Source organism: Brienomyrus brachyistius, chromosome 21 (assembly GCF_023856365.1).
Source record: "Brienomyrus brachyistius isolate T26 chromosome 21, BBRACH_0.4, whole genome shotgun sequence".
Taxonomy (NCBI): Eukaryota; Metazoa; Chordata; class Actinopteri; order Osteoglossiformes; family Mormyridae; genus Brienomyrus; species Brienomyrus brachyistius.
Window position 1 is genome coordinate 727112 of NC_064553.1, and position 16458 is coordinate 743569.

General features: G+C 55.4%; 2 protein-coding genes across 4 annotated transcripts in view; one reads left to right on the forward strand and one right to left on the reverse strand.

Moving 5' to 3' along the window:
- zswim5 (zinc finger, SWIM-type containing 5) overlaps positions 1–9837 on the forward strand; it is a 31401-nt gene extending 21564 nt beyond the window's left edge. Inside the window, exons 6-14 of the mRNA XM_048989622.1 lie at positions 2294–2470; positions 2556–2702; positions 3687–3824; positions 4076–4330; positions 5371–5506; positions 5881–6038; positions 6891–7054; positions 7301–7382; positions 7454–9837. Coding sequence (XP_048845579.1) covers positions 2294–2470; positions 2556–2702; positions 3687–3824; positions 4076–4330; positions 5371–5506; positions 5881–6038; positions 6891–7054; positions 7301–7382; positions 7454–8316 — 2120 coding nt within the window. The 3' untranslated portion in view covers positions 8317–9837. The remainder of the gene's footprint in view (positions 1–2293; positions 2471–2555; positions 2703–3686; positions 3825–4075; positions 4331–5370; positions 5507–5880; positions 6039–6890; positions 7055–7300; positions 7383–7453) is intronic.
- Positions 9838–11470: 1633 nt separating this feature from the next.
- urod (uroporphyrinogen decarboxylase) lies at positions 11471–16429 on the reverse strand. 3 transcript variants are annotated; one of them, XM_048988664.1, is made up of 10 exons: positions 16248–16429; positions 14826–14938; positions 14591–14670; positions 14431–14493; positions 14149–14346; positions 13812–13973; positions 13493–13630; positions 12540–12640; positions 12359–12425; positions 11471–11771 (listed from the first exon to the last, which is right to left on the reverse strand). In XM_048988664.1, exons 1-10 carry the CDS (start codon positions 16268–16270, stop codon positions 11607–11609), a joined length of 1110 nt encoding a protein of 369 aa, XP_048844621.1. In that variant the 5' UTR covers positions 16271–16429; the 3' UTR covers positions 11471–11606. The 3 variants fall into 3 exon arrangements, with proteins under 3 accessions (XP_048844621.1, XP_048844623.1, XP_048844622.1); XM_048988666.1 differs by lacking the exon at positions 14591–14670; XM_048988665.1 differs by lacking the exon at positions 14431–14493 and having other exon boundaries at positions 14563–14670.
- Between the last annotated feature and the right edge of the window lie 29 nt (positions 16430–16458).

Consider the following 16458-nt stretch of genomic DNA (forward strand, 5'->3'; position numbering starts at 1 on the left):
CAGGATCAGTCTGTCTCTCCTCCCCATTCCCCTATCCTAACATTACTGGTGCCCTGCCACAGAGCGGTCTGAACCAGGATCAGTCTGTCTCCTCCCCATTCCTCTATCCTAACATTACTGACGCCCTGCCATAGAGCGGTCTGAACCAGGGTCAGTCTGTCTCTCCTCCCCATTCCCCTATCCTAACATTACTGATGCCCTGCCATAGAGCGGTCTGAACCAGGGTCAGTCTGTCTCTCCTCCCCATTCCCCTATCCTAACATTACTGGCGCCCTGCCATAGAGCGGTCTGAACCAGGGTCAGTCTGTCTCTCCTCCCCATTCCCCTATCCTAACATTACTGACACCCTGCCATAGAGCGGTCTGAACCAGGGTCAGTCTGTCTCTCCTCCCCATTCCTCTATCCTAACATTACTGGCGCCCTTCCACAGAGCGGTCTGAACCAGGGTCAGTCTGTCTCTCCTCCCCATTCCCCTATCCTAACATTACTGGTGCCCTGCCACAGAGCGGTCTGAACCAGGATCAGTCTGTCTCTCCTCCCCATTCCCCTATCCTAACATTACTGGTGCCCTGCCACAGAGCGGTCTGAACCAGGATCAGTCTGTCTCTCCTCCCCATTCCCCTATCCTAACATTACTGGCGCCCTGCCATAGAGCGGTCTGAACCAGGATCAGTCTGTCTCTCCTCCCCATTCCCCTATCCTAACATTACTGACGCCCTGCCATAGAGCGGTCTGAACCAGGGTCAGTCTGTCTCTCCTCCCCATTCCCCTATCCTAACATTACTGACGCCCTGCCATAGAGCGGTCTGAACCAGGGTCAGTCTGTCTCTCCTCCCCATTCCCCTATCCTAACATTACTGGCGCCCTGCCATAGAGCGGTCTGAACCAGGATCAGTCTGTCTCTCCTCCCCATTCCCCTATCCTAACATTACTGGTGCCCTGCCACAGAGCGGTCTGAACCAGGATCAGTCTGTCTCTCCTCCCCATTCCCCTATCCTAACATTACTGGCGCCCTGCCACAGAGCGGTCTGAACCAGGATCAGTCTGTCTCTCCTCCCCATTCCCCTATCCTAACATTACTGGCGCCCTGCCACAGAGCGGTCTGAACCAGGGTCAGTCTGTCTCTCCTCCCCATTCCCCTATCCTAACATTACTGGCGCCCTGCCACAGAGCGGTCTGAACCAGGGTCAGTCTGTCTCTCCTCCCCATTCCCCTATCCTAACATTACTGACGCCCTGCCATAGAGCGGTCTGAACCAGGGTCAGTCTGTCTCTCCTCCCCATTCCCCTATCCTAACATTACTGGCGCCCTGCCATAGAGCGGTCTGAACCAGGGTCAGTCTGTCTCTCCTCCCCATTCCTCTATCCTAACATTACTGACGCCCTGCCATAGAGCGGTCTGAACCAGGGTCAGTCTGTCTCTCCTCCCCATTCCCCTATCCTAACATTACTGACACCCTGCCATAGAGCGGTCTGAACCAGGGTCAGTCTGTCTCTCCTCCCCATTCCCCTATCCTAACATTACTGACACCCTGCCACAGAGCGGTCTGAACCAGGGTCAGTCTGTCTCTCCTCCCCATTCCCCTATCCTAACATTACTGACACCCTGCCATAGAGCGGTCTGAACCAGGGTCAGTCTGTCTCTCCTCCCCATTCCTCTATCCTAACATTACTGGCGCCCTTCCACAGAGCGGTCTGAACCAGGATCAGTCTGTCTCTCCTCCCCATTCCCCTATCCTAACATTACTGGTGCCCTGCCACAGAGCGGTCTGAACCAGGATCAGTCTGTCTCTCCTCCCCATTCCCCTATCCTAACATTACTGGCGCCCTGCCATAGAGCGGTCTGAACCAGGGTCAGTCTGTCTCTCCTCCCCATTCCCCTATCCTAACATTACTGGCGCCCTGCCATAGAGCGGTCTGAACCAGGATCAGTCTGTCTCTCCTCCCCATTCCCCTATCCTAACATTACTGGCGCCCTGCCATAGAGCGGTCTGAACCAGGGTCAGTCTGTCTCTCCTCCCCATTCCCCTATCCTAACATTACTGGCGCCCTGCCATAGAGCGGTCTGAACCAGGGTCAGTCTCTTTCCTCCCCATCCCTCTATCCCAACACCCGAGTGTGCCCCCCCCTCCCCTGCCATCTGCCGTGCTGTAATTGGCCTGTCGTGAACACGTGGCCTGCCAGAGGGTGGCTCTTCTCCCATGTGGATGGTTGTGGGCAGGCCGAACAGACTGGCTGATGGGGGGAGGGACCCCCGGAGCATTCTGGTGAAAGAGAGTGCTGTGCCCCCGCAGACTCTCTGGCGCGGCCCCGGAGGACAGTGTTCACGCGTGCAGTGGAGGCATGCCAGCTGCACTGGCAGGACAGCCACCTGCAAAGGATCATCAGCAGCGACTTCTACATGTCCCCGTCATACCAGCGTGAGGGCGAGAGCCTGCTCTTCAACCTGCAGGGCCTGCCACTCTGGCTGGGTGAGGCTTGGCGCCTGTGGGCCACCCGCCCCCGTGAGGCTCCGGCTCTCTCCCTCCGCCTAATCCCCACACTCTCCCTTTACAGACCACGTGCCCACAGCATGCGCCAGGGTGGATGCCCTGCGTTCCCATGGCTACCCGCGTGAGGCCCTACGCCTGGCCGTGGCCATCATCAACACGCTGCGGCTACAGCAGCAGCGCCAACTTGACATATATAAGCACCAGAAGAAAGGTGAGGCGCGGCCATCACAGCGCCCCCTGTCTGCCTGGCGCTACATTACACTCGAGAAAAACTCCCGTCTCCTCACTTCAGGAGGGGGTTGTCACAAAGGAAGGCTATGTGTGTGTGTGTGTGTGTGTGTGTGTGTGTGTGTGTGTGTGTGTGTGTGTGTGTGTGTGTGAGTGAGAGAGAGGGGTGATCTCTCTCTAGTGAGGAGATCATGGTTCCTGTCACGGCCAGATTGGGGCTCAGGTCAGTCCGATCCTGATAAGGGTTTCACCACCAAGGTGTTGCAGGTGTAGCTTCCACGCTGTAGCAGGCCTGGGAAGGTGAGGTCTGGGTATCTGCTTGCCGCTGAGGTCGTCTTTTGACTGAAAACAAAAGCCGGCTCTCAGGAATTGCTTCTTTTCAGACGAGAGCGTCTCTGCTCTTTGTGGCTGTGAAGATGCTGTTGACCTCTATCATTGAAAGAGAGGGGGTGGCATGGAGCGGGCCCTAGGGGGAGGGGGGATTAGGCCATGAGAGTGTGGGGGGGGGCTGTGGGGGCATGCGTGAGGTCCCCCCGCCCGCCCCACAGCCTTGCACTCACAGAGCTGCTGTTTATCCTTAGTGTCAGCGCCCAGAGGGAAAAATGAGCGCACAGCTGATTAATGATGACATTAAAAAGCAAAATATCGTGACATTTCCTGTGTGACATTCTCTCTGAGTGTGTGACGGCGCTCTGCCATTCATATGCTGCATTATCTGATTTGCGTGGTTGCATGGGTGGTGTAGCAAAAAAGCAGGAAAATGCGGATGGTGCAAAGACGCTTGGACATATGGCTCCGTTCGTCGGGCTTTGAATGCACCTTCTGGGTCCTGATGGATGGAGTTCATCACCTAACTGGTCCTCCAGTGATGATGGATATTAAATGTGTGTGTGTCTGTATGATGTGCTGTAATCGGTCTGCATGTGTATGTGTTTGAGGTGCCTAAATCATTGGCTGCCTGTTGCAGAGCTGCTCCAGAGGGGCGTAACCACCACCACCAATCTGGAGGGTTGGGTGGGCCACCCCCTGGACCCCATTGGCTGCCTTTTTGGCACCCTGACTGAGACTTGTCGCGTAGAGGACGACAGCACCATGGATACTGGCGGTAAGGCATCGCACATGCACGCATACGCACTGGTCTCTGTCCGCACTCTGTGCGTGTGTGTGCGCGCGCTTGTGTGCATCTCTCTCTGCACTGGTCTGTGGACTGAGGTTTGGTGCCAGTGACTGTTACCATGGCAACTCTGACCCTGCTCTAATGAGTTTGGTGAAAAAAGTAGACACCCCACTGCCCCCCCCCAGCAGTTAGTAATGCTGGCAGGATGTTCCGCCCGTTCACCCCCCGTCTCCTTGCAGATGCTGAGCCCAAGCCCCCCCTGTACCACCACGTACCAGTGTGGGGCTGCCCCGACGGCAGTGAGTCATACCTGGCACTCGCCCTGGAGGTGGCGCTCATGGGTATGGGGCAGCAGCGCGTCATGCCAGAGGGGCTGTATGCGCAGGACAAGGTGTGTCGCAACGAGGAGCAGATTGTGGCCCGGCTGCAAGAGATGGAGCTGGATGAGCTGTTGGTGCAGACGCTGCGCAAGCAGGCCCTGCTTCTCCTGGAAGGTAGGCCCCCCTCCCTGCTTCTCCTGGAAGGTAGGCCCCCCCTCCCTGCTTCTCCTGGAAGGTAGGCCCCCCTCCCTGCTTCTCCTGGAAGGTAGGCCCCCCCTCCCTGCTTCTCCTGGAAGGTAGGCCCCCCCTCCCTGCTTCTCCTGGAAGGTAGGCCCCCCCTCCCTGCTTCTCCTGGAAGGTAGGCCCCCCCTCCCTGCTTCTCCTGGAAGGTAGGCCCCCCCTCCCTGCTTCTCCTGGAAGGTAGGCCCCCCCTCCCTGCTTCTCCTGGAAGGTAGGCCCCCCTCCCTGCTTCTCCTGGAAGGTAGGCCCCCCCTCCCTGCTTCTCCTGGAAGGTAGGCCCCCCTCCCTGCTTCTCCTGGAAGGTAGGCCCCCCTCCCTGCTTCTCCTGGAAGGTAGGCCCCCCCTCCCTGCTTCTCCTGGAAGGTAGGCCCCCCCTCCCTGCTTCTCCTGGAAGGTAGGCCCCCCCTCCCTGCTTCTCCTGGAAGGTAGGCCCCCCCCTCCCTGCTTCTCCTGGAAGGTAGGCCCCCCCTCCCTGCTTCTCCTGGAAGGTAGGCCCCCCCTCCCTGCTTCTCCTGGAAGGTAGGCCCCCCTCCCTGCTTCTCCTGGAAGGTAGGCCCCCCCTCCCCCCCCCCTCCCTGCTTCTCCAGGAAGGTAGGCCCCCCCTCCCCCCCCCCTCCCTGCTTCTCCTGGAAGGTAGGCCCATCCCCAGTCCACCTGGAGGGAAGCAGCTTCCCTGATCTGAAACCGACCTGAGCTCTACCCTTGCTGCCCCCAGCCCCCCCTCCCCCCCCCCACACCCTCTCCTGCTCCTGACAGCACATTGTTTATAACCCAAGAGCAGGCCTCATGGAATGAGGATGCATTCTGTTAAATCCCCAGAGGTGCTGTGTGTGAACCTTTAATCGGGGCCCTTTGCCGCCCCCTGCAGGCCATTGGTAGGCATGACTGGCCCATGTGATGCTGACAGCGTGTGTGGTGATGTTTGAGCTGGCTCTCATGCTGTGACGACATAAAGCCTGTTTGTGTTCCTGCAGGGGGGCCCTTCAGCGGCCTGGGTGAGGTCATCCACAGGGAGAGTGTCCCAATGCACACCTTTGCCAAGTATCTGTTTTCTGCTCTGCTGCCGTACGACACTGACCTGGCCTACAAGATAGCCCTGCGTGCGATGCGGTGAGTCACGCTGTCTGTCACATGACCAGTCACTACCGATTCGTCTGTTCCAAAGCACCCATTTTTAAAGTGGCATTAACAGAAGGGCCCACGGGGGGGGGGGGGGGGGGGCAGGTCATGGAGAATCGATTTGGAGTTTAGGGAGACCGGGTCCCAACCCACCCCACGCTGGTACTGCTGATTGCCTGGCGACTTGCTCGTCCCTCTGAAGTTTCTCCTATCCAGGATGTCAGACACTCAATTTGCCCCATTTAGTGGCTGAACTGGGAGGCGGCCGAATCCTTCGTAAGATGTTATGGTGTAGCCCCCCCTGCTGAGTGCTCCCTCAGAAGACTGACTACCTTCTCTTCCCTGCCCCCCCCCCCCCCCCCCAGGCTCCCTGTCCTGGAGTCCACAGCCCCCGCAGGCGATGTGGGCCACCCCCACCACGGCATCTCCATCGTTCCCAGCCGCTACCCACGCTGGTTCACACTGGGCCACTTGGAGTCACAGCAGTGCGAGCTGGCCTCCACCATGCTGACTGCCGCCAAAGGTCGGCCCCATGACTTTTACCTAAGCCTGACCCTGCCTTCCCCAAGCCTAACCGGCACGCTCACCCTGCCTTCCCCAAGCCTAACCGGCACGCTCACCCTGCCTTCCCCAAGCCTAACCGGCACGCTCACCCTGCCTTCCCCAAGCCTAACCGGCACGCTCACCCTGCCTTCCCCAAGCCTAACCGGCACGCTCACCCTGCCTTCCCCAAGCCTAACCGGCACGCTCACCCTGCCTTCCCCAAGCCTAACCGGCAACTTCTCACCCTGCCTTCCCCAAGCCTAACCGGCACGCTCACCCTGCCTTCCCCAAGCCTAACCGGCAACTTCTCACCCTGCCTTCCCCAAGCCTAACCGGCAACTTCTCACCCTGCCTTCCCCGAGCCTAACCGGCAACTTCTCACCCTGCCTTCCCCGAGCCTAACCGGCAACTTCTCACCCTGCCTTCCCCGAGCCTAACCGGCAACTTCTCACCCTGCCTTCCCCGAGCCTAACCGGCAACTTCTCACCCTGCCTTCCCCGAGCCTAACCGGCAACTTCTCACCCTGCCTTCCCCGAGCCTAACCGGCAACTTCTCACCCTGCCTTCCCCGAGCCTAACCGGCAACTTCTCACCCTGCCTTCCCCGAGCCTAACCGGCAACTTCTCACCCTGCCTTCCCCGAGCCTAACCGGCAACTTCTCACCCTGCCTTCCCCGAGCCTAACCGGCAACTTCTCACCCTGCCTTCCCCGAGCCTAACCGGCAACTTCTCACCCTGCCTTCCCCGAGCCTAACCCCTTCTGGCTTCACTCGTGGGAGGGTGTGCTGTCTCTCCCAGCCATGCCCACTTCTGACCATGTGACTTGGCCCCCAGGGGACATGCTGAGGCTGCGGACCGTTTTGGAAGCCATCCAGAAGCACATCCACTCCTCCTCCCTCATCTTCAAGCTAGCTCAGGATGCCTTCAAGATTGCCACCCCTGCCGAGAGCCCCCCAGACATCACACTGCTCAATGTGGCCCTGGAGCTGGGCTTGCAGGTGGGCAGGGCAGCAGCAAGCTGGGGATGGTGGTGGTGGTGGTGGTGATGATCAGTGCCTGTGTGTGTGTGCCTGTGAGGTCGGTGTGCGTTCAGGCCCATGCGTGTGTGCGCCTGTGGGGTCGGTGTGCGTTCAGGCCCATGCGTGTGTGCGCCTGTGAGGTTGGTGTGCGTTCAGGCCCATGCGTGTGTGCGCCTGTGAGGTCGGTGTGCGTTCAGGCCCTGATGTGTCCTCCCCCTTCCGCAGGTGATGAGGATGACCCTTTCCACTCTAAACTGGAGGCGCAGGGAGATGGTTCGCTGGCTAGTCACATGCGCCACAGAAGTCGGTGAGTGTCGCCCCCTGCAGGTGTTCCCAGGGCCCCTCCTCCACTCGCTGCTCATTGGCTGTCTCCCATAGGTCTGCGTGCCCTAGTCAGCATCCTGCAGGGCTGGTACACGTTGTTCACACCCACCGAGGCCACCAGCATCGTGGCGGCCACTGTCATGTCCCACAACACCATCCTGCGACTCAGCCTGGACTACCCTCAGCGTGAGGAACTGGGCAGCTGTGCGCGGACGCTGGCCCTGCAGTGCGCCATGAAGGACCCGCAGAACTGTGCGCTGTCCGCCCTCACGCTCTGTGAGAAGGACCACATCGCCTTCGAGACCGCCTACCAGATCGTCATCGACGCAGCGTCCACAGGCATGAGCTACTCGCAGCTGTTCACCATTGCCCGCTACATGGAACACCGCGGATACCCGCTGCGCGCCTTCAAGCTGGCCTCGCTGGCCATGACGCACCTCAACCTGGCCTACAACCAGGACACACACCCAGCCATCAACGACGTGCTCTGGGCCTGTGTGCTCAGCCACTCGCTGGGCAAGAACGAGCTGGCCGCTATCATCCCCCTGGTGGTGAAGAGTGTGCACTGTGCCACCGTGCTCTCAGACATCCTGCGGCGTTGCACCATGACGGCACCGGGCCTGGCTGGCATCCCGGGGCGCAGGAACTCCGGCAAGCTGATGTGCACTGACAAAGCGCCACTGCGGCAGCTGCTGGATGCTACTATCAGCGCCTACATCAACACCACGCACTCAAGGCTGACTCACATCAGCCCGCGGCACTACGGCGAGTTCATCGAGTTTCTGAGCAAGGCCCGCGAGACCTTCCTGCTGGCCCAAGACGGACACATCCAGTTTGCCCAGTTCATTGACAACCTCAAGCAGATCTACAAAGGCAAGAAGAAACTGATGATGCTGGTGCGCGAGCGCTTCGGCTGATCAGCAGGGGGCGTGCTCGCCCATCCAGCCCGTCTCGTTCCGACAGCATAAAATTTGAGAGAACTGAACAAGTGAAAAGGAGGAGAGCTTTTGATGTTCAGCTAGTGAGAGAAGGAAAGGGTCAAAAGCAAGCCAAGTGGCACATAATGGAGAACCCAGGCAGAAGGGAGGGATGCAGGGGGTCCTGACTCTGACCGAACCCTGACGATCAGAGTGTTCTTTAATTAATACCTCTATTGTATTCCGAGAATCAGCTTTAATACTCTTCTGTGGGCCCGGAGCGCCACCTGGAGGGCGGCCGAGGACCTGCAGTGTGCCGAGAGAATTCCCTCCCCGCTGAACACCAACCTTTCCTTTAATTTATTCTCCATTTGTTTCTCATTCCTGAATTACGCTCAATGAAGGGACTTATCGAAAGGAGAAGAGAAAGGAGTGTTACTGCAAAGCCCCCCCTGCCCCAGAGCGCAGTGAGCCTCGGCCGCGGATCGAGGGGCTAGCGCGCTCTGCCCTCATTCCCAGCGGCTGCACACACGGTGTCCTCTACTCATCCTCGTATCCTTATCATTTTGGGGGGACCTGTTGCCGTGGTAACTGACAGCAGTCAAACTTCAGGTCCGTTATGCAATCAGCCGCTAAATCCATACTCCGTGCCCCTTTGCACGGAAAATTGCCGGTTTGTCCGACAACTAGGCTCGAAACAAACCGCAACGTTTGTTACCCAAGCACTTCACAAGCTCTGGCTGTCCCCCGTCTGCATCTGAGCTCCCTGTGCGAGATGACGGTCAGCGCCCAGGCGTGACCCTGCCGCGTCGGCATGGCGCCCACTCGGGGCCCGGCGGGGTGGCTCCCAGCACTTGGAACGCGAGCGTGGCGTTCCTCTGAAGTGATAAGGGGAAGAGTGAAAGAGACAAACTCCACTCTCAGGGAAACGCAAGAAACGAAAAACAAAAATAGTAGCAAAAGCATTTATGATATTGTAAATATGAAAGTGTCAATTCAGAAAATTGTAAAGTTATAATTATTTATAATAACTGTATGTCTTTTTTTCGGATACTTGAATTTGTTCTGAGCTGGGAATGTGACATTATTAGGAAAGATTTCAAGACATTTCTCAGGTGCTCCTCTTCATCTTTGGTCCTTTTAGTATGTTTGTTTTTCCGCAATATTTCATGGAAGAGGAAGCGTGTGATGCAGGACGACGGTGAGCGAGGAGGAACAGAGGCTCCAGACTATGCAGTTGCTCTCCTAGCCCCCGCCGCCCTGGCGTGGGGACCCAGCCGGCTTTCCCAGTTCCCAGGATCTCTGCCTCCTTCCTCAAAGCGCGTTACGGACGATCCAGAGAACCGAGGTCCAATAAATGACTTTCTCTCTCATGTGATGAGTTGGCGGAGTCGGGGACTTCAAGTGCCCCCCTGCTAGCCTTCCCTTTAATTACACCCCCGCTGCCTTTCTTAGCAGGACTTCTGGCCTGATGCTGGTGGAGGGGGGCGGAGCTGACAGTGGAGGGGGGGCGGAGCTGACAGCCCCGGGGTGGAGGGGGGCGGAGCTGACAGCCCCGGGGTGGAGGGGGGGCGGAGCTGACAGCCCCGGGGTGGAGGGGGGCGGAGCTGACAGCCCCGGGGTGGAGAGGGGCGGAGCTGACAGCCCCGGGGTGGAGGGGGGCGGAGCTGACAGCCCCGGGGTGGAGGGGGGGCGGAGCTGACAGCCCCGGGGTGGAGGGGGGGCGGAGCTGACAGCCCCGGGGTGGAGGGGGGGCGGAGCTGACAGCCCCCCTTCCCCCGTGTGTTCTTGGAGAGACTAGCAGGCGAGATGGGCCGGGCTGGACCGAGATGGGGAGAGACAGCTTTTGTTGTGTGTTTCACAATCAGTGCAGTGTAGGACTTCCCTCTTAGTTACAGGACAAATCCAGCAGTCTGTTCTTTAGGCTTCCTGTTGCGTAGTTAGTTTCTGATAACACAGCAAAAAACGTGTAAAGAAGTGATTGCTGTCGCTCCCGGCCCTGCGTGTCTGCGTGTTATAACTGTACCAGTGTTTCTGACTGTCTCTAGACATAGGCAGCGTACCGAGTGCTGGTTAGGGGTTGTGTTCACTAGTTACCTGCTGTTTAGACTTTTGAGTTCAGAGAAAGTGTTTGAATCTTTGTGCTACTGATTTTCTTTTTGAGAGCTGTCCAGTGTTTGTTGCCACAGAAGTATCGCTCACCAACACTTTTAGTTCATGCGACCTCTTGAGCAAATGTCTATGAAACAAAACTTTAATACTATTTATGTAATGCTACCATTTTATATGATTTGTGTTGGAACCTCAGTGCTTTTCTATGAATAAAGTGTGAAACACAGCCTGGCTTTTACACTGTGGAGGTGGGGCACTCACTCGAACGCAACTGATCACTCCTGTGATCGAACCCATTAATTATCTGAGCTGCAGTAGTCAGTGGGAGCAGAATGCCCCGCTCCATATGAGGGTGACAACCATGGGGGTGGTGGAGGAGGGGGTCGTTGCTTGGTGCTGCTCTAGGAGGGGTGGATGCTGGGGAGGCAGGTCTGTGCTGGGGGGGTGGGTTAGGCTGAGGTCTGCTCTATCCCCCCCGAATATGCAGAGTGTCTCCTCAGTCAAACCAAAGTCTGTTGGCCAGTGAATCCTGCAGCAGGCCATGCGGCAAGACCGCACCCCACTCATCACACAATGCGACTACAGGATTGGAGCCCCCGTGCCGTGTGGACAGTGTGCCCACCTGCTGACCACTGCTTTAAGTCATGGTATCACGGGTCGTCATGCCAGCTCTCATTTTCAGGAGGCACTGGGCCCTGACCAATGATGCACGGCTGCCTGCCTGTCTGTGGGAGCAAATTGGATTTTCAGGCCTGCTGATTTGTTGAGAGACTGAGCCCCACCCTCGGGCTGCTTATGGGGTGGGGGCGAGTTTTGTGTGCTTTAAACGCAGGAAGGCCAGGTTCTCGAACCCCAGCCATCTGCTCTCATGCCCAGAAACGGAAGCCACACTTTGCCTAACTTTGCATAGATGCTGTTTCTCTTCTCTCTGTGGGGGAGGAGCCAAACGGAGCTGAACTGTCTGCAAAGCAGCTTCAGCAGGCGGAGAAAATGCAGGGATGCCGGGTTTCACACAGCAGTGTAATGAGGCGTGAGACATGAATCACATCGGGCCCACAAGTCATTTATTGGAAAATGTGACACTGAGATGCGCTCTTGCTGTGACAGAAGTCGTCCTGGGGGGTGTGGTGCCGGCCTCTGACCCCTGATCTCCAGCATCGCTACACGTCCCTCTCCGCTCACTTTGTTCTAAGGAGCCGTCGGGAGTGGCTGTGGACGGCGTCGACGAAAGCACCCACATGCTCCGGATCCATGTCGGGGTACAGCCCATGGCCAAGGTTGGCGATGTAGCCCCGTGTGCCAAAGCCGTCCAGCATCTGCCCGACGATGCTGTCCAGCTGCTCCTGGGGGACACATGGTACGAGCCGTCAGCCACAACCCAGACCAGGAGCGAGGCTCGGTGCCACGGTAACTGCGAGCTGCTACCTGACCAGTTACTGGTAACCATCACAGAACTAGCAAGGCTATCAGATCTGGCCTCCTAATCATCCCCTATATCTAACTGGTGAATTCTCTCCTGCCCCTTCCCCACCTTAGCTACTGTGTGGTGGGTGTACTGTTGCAGAATGGCTGCCATCGCATCATCCAGGTGGGGGCTCCCCATTGGTTCTGTACAGTGCTCTGGGTGTCTGTATAAATGTAACGCTCATTCACGCAGAGATTTCACTGCTGCTGCAGTCTCTTGATTGCCCAGGAGGGGGCGTTACATCAGAAGGGTGTCTTTCTGGGCACCGGTGAGTGCTCTCTGCATATGAATGGAATTTCCATAGTAATGGTGTCCATGGAAACGGATGCTCAGGGCCTGGATGCTGAATATGGGCATTGCTGTGGCCATGACCCTGTCTGTGAGCTTTAAGTGACATTTTAAAAGGACTTTTCTACCTTCACTTTGTCTGTAATACAGTATCAGTGCACTAGGAGGCGCTTTTACCTTGGGGGCATAGAGGGCACAGGGGTCCATGTTACCCTGCAGGCTGATCTTGCTGCCAGTTCGCTCCCTGGAAGCACAGATAGGCATTGGCATAGTCAGGCCCCCAATACGCCCCGGTCAGACCCACCCCCCACGTCATACCGCCAGTGGCAGCTGTTTTCTGCTCTCTAAGTGATCTCACCTGGCTGACCGTGGATCGATGGTCCAGTCCAGTCCCACTACCTCGTAATGCGACTCAGCAAGATCCTCCAGGGCATAGTGGCCGTCTTTCGCAAACACAATCTGGGATAAATGGGAATTGGGAGGACGCTCAGTGCTCTACATACCTACCAGCTGGCCAAAAAGCACCCCCTACTGGTCAAATGCCGAGGCACAGCATCATTTCCTGGCTTCTGTGTACTTCACATCTCCACATGCACTGTCAGTTGCGGACGAGGGGATGCGACAAATTTCATCAGGCAGACGACTGCACCTGCTTTTTATGTCTAGCAGATACTGCAAGCATCCATGCCCATTACCCGCGCATGTGCAACATAACTGATTTGCTATTTCCAGTAGGTGGCAGCGTGGAGCTTCACACACCCGCAGTCACCGATGAAAGAGTAGAGGAAGAATAGCTGTTATTGATCTTGCAGTTATAGTGAGCAGCTGTATGAGGAGGGTCGGAGGTACCCGCATATCTCACCTTTTCATACTGTCCGGACGTCATACTGAATATACGGTATTTTAAAAAGCAGCACAATTGCGATTTTGAAATACTTGGGGATAAAATTCAGCAAGCGTCCCGGCTAATTTTGTCGCAAGGATTTCAGTATGCCACAGTATGCCATAGTATACCGCAGTATGCCACAGTAAGGTCAGAACAAACCAGAGCGTTTGTCTCGGTGTCTCTGCGCTGGTGGGGCGACCATCCCCACAAACTGCTAAAACCACGCTGATTTTGTTTGAAGTATGCGGCCACCTTAACGAACAGCTATGATTTATGGCAATAAAATTAAAATGAGGGCAGCAGAGTCATGTTGCACCTCCGGCTTTGGGGGCCAGGTCAGCTAGGTCCCTCCCGCCATGCACAGGCTCCTCCCCCTCTCCCTACATCGATGCCTCACCGCAGTCTCCGCTGTGGAAGTCACTCACCATTGGCACGTTGTCCAAGGCCAAGTCCTTCGTCTTGTCCTTGACCCTTCTGCTGATATCCCGCAGGTAGGGCAGAGCAAACTCCCTAAACTCCCTGGGGCCCAGGCAGCCGGCATGTGACTCGAACACCTGCAGGGCCTGGGAGGGTGATGTGACATGGCGGTTATCCCCATTGCAGGAGAGTATAGGGTGTGTCCGGTCACACTCCGATTACACTGTGCAGGTCACTTGCATGTTGCAAGTTAATCTCCAGTTCAGTCAAAAAACATGTGAACACAGAGTCCGATCAGAGCTGAACCTGCCGCTCTGCCGCACACACCTGGGCCCCCGCTGCCACCTGCCCCAGAAGGTACTCCACAATGACGTCCGTCAGCTGCTTCAGCAGTCTGTGGCTGGCCTCCGGGTGGCAGTAGAGCCAACGCTTGGCTTTGGACTGTGTGGTGGAACCTCCCCCCTCGATCATGTAGGTCATGAGAGTCCACTGCAGAGGCACAGGTTTGAGACGTCACAGCTCATGCAGTGAATGTGGCTTTGATGCCATTCAGCAGGGCTTTAACTGGAACCTGCCACTCGGGTCATCCTGGATCTCTGCGTGCGTGCGTGCATGTGTGTATGTGTGTGTGTGTGTGCGCTCTTGGCAGAGCTGGCTGTCTCACCGGAGCCCCTGAGAATCCGATGAGTGGAACCTTGCCCTCGATCTTGTGCCGGGTCAGAGTGATGGCCTTGAAGACGTAGCCCAGCTCTGCGGCGACATCCACCTTGGACCTCAGCCTTTGCAAGTCATCAGGATCCTTCAGCGGCTCTGGGAATGTTGGGCCTTTTCCTGGGACCATCTGTACTTCCATGCCCATGGCCTGGAGACACACACACACACACACAAAGATGGGCCACTCCTGTCTCCCTCGTGTGCTTGCAAGCACAAACCCCAGATAACTCACCTGTGGAACCACCAAAATGTCAGAGAAGATGATGGCAGCATCGAACGGGAAGCGTCTCAGTGGCTAAAATACAAACAGCAAGGAGAAGGAGACAGAACTTAGCCCGAGGATGGAAAGCATCGGCAAGGAGACCTGAGTCTGTGTGCTGCTCCACGCCGACCTGCAAGGTGAGTTCGCAGCACATCTCTGGGGAACGGCACGTCGCAAAGAAATCCATGGTAGCCCTGGTCTCCCGGAATTCTTAAAAACACACAAACACACTCAGTGATGAAACGTGATGAAACTTGAGATGAAATCTGCCAAAACAATTTAATCTGATGGCTGAATAATGTCATACAACAGAGAGTAGATTTTAATTTTTTTTCATGCGCGTAGCGGCTAGGTGCCAGGCTCACCCGGTAGGTAGCGGCCCGCCTGTCGCATACACCACACGGGCACGTGCTGCGTCTCCTCCCCCCATGCAGCTCGCAGGAACGTGTCATTCTTCAGCTCAGGGAAATCCTTGGGTCTGTAAAGAGATGAGCCTGGAAGTGGCACAATTGCTAGCGGATGTGGTCTTTGGGGATCTGGCCCGGATTAAGCATATGGACACCAAGCAGAGCGACCCCCTCCAAGAGACCCCGTTCACCAATGTCTTTAGCTGACGTGATTTAATATGTGATATATTTAATATTACTGTATATTGTCCTGGTAATAAGGTTCTCACTGAAACGCTTATGTATCATTTTCCCTGTTAGATGTATTTGTGAAATTCGATGGGCCACCAATCAGTTTCTTTTGTACTTAATACTCTTAATTAACCTGGTTGAGGGAACAAAGTATCGATTATATAAAAAATGTGGCATTTCAGAAAATCGAATCCTAACCCTGTGATACATGTATGAACTCCTGTTTTTGTTAAAGGAAACGGCTGTATTCTTGTAGCTACTTTATCACAACTCCTCTCCCTTCCATGCTGATATGGATACAGAAAGAGACGGAGAAGCAGGTGGTCACCACAGATAAGCTCTCATCGCCCATCAGCAGTAATCAATGGAAGAACCGTTAATTCACATGAACGTTTCTTTTATGCCAGCTGGTGCAAGATTTTCAATTCGAGACAAGTCTGCACGCGCATTTACCTCTAAGTCTTATTATCTAGTAAATAGTTCGTAGGGTTTGCAAACTACCCCAACACTTTTGATGTAGCTCATTTTAGGTTTATAATGGAATAATATATATTTGCCGGAAGATTTCTTGCGTGAGTGTCACGATAAATACGTGAGAGCTGACAGCCCTGCATATATTTTATTACCTAATAATTTTGACACTTATTACAGTAATGACGTATCATACTACATTCGGAATTCATTATTTTAATCACGTTAAACCCGGGGTTTTCAGCCAGGGGCCAGCAGAAACGTATCGTAATTAACGAAATGTAGGTATAATCGCCTGATTAACAAAAATCAAGGAGCGACAGTAAGTTACTACTGACACCGCACAATAGTTGCAGGGAGCCCGTGTGGATTACAATGACGCTCTTTGTAAAGCACAACCCTCAAGCGTTTGCGCTTCACACTTTTTAAAAACAAAACTTATGTTAATTTACTAATGTTAAGAAATTGTGTAAAACAGAGTTGCCAAGGATAAGTACATACAACACAATCAGCACACAGTAGCTAAGTTATCTAAATACTGAAAAGTGTAAACGGTTTTCAACATGCACTAAATATGCTTATACAAAACACGGCTGATTAGCTACAGTTACACATCTCTGTGACTTTCAGTATTACTTATACATGTATTCTGCTTACGACCTATCCGAATATACATACAGAATGAGATCATCCTTGTCCATGTTAGCCTCTTTCTCCTTCTTGACTCGACGTAACCACGGCGCGCTGATAGAGCACCAGCAGTAGTGATAATAATGACGACTGAAGACAGTAACAGTGATGGTGAACGGTCAATCGCGGAATTTAGTCATTTGAATATCACACTCCTGTCACGCCCCTTACCGCCCATGAGTGCGCAGCCATATTGTGA

What these genes read in the sequence shown, in the direction of transcription:
- urod (XM_048988664.1), bottom strand. Translation starts at nt 16,270, where the DNA reads ATGGACAAGGATGATCTCATTCT. An exon ending in GACAAGGATGATCTCATTCT is followed by an intron (nt 14,939 to 16,247) that starts GTATGTATATTC and finishes ATCTCTTTACAG; the next exon opens with ACCCAAGGATTTCCCTGAGC. An exon ending in GGCGGGCCGCTACCTACCGG is followed by an intron (nt 14,671 to 14,825) that starts GTGAGCCTGGCA and finishes TGTGTTTTTAAG; the next exon opens with AATTCCGGGAGACCAGGGCT.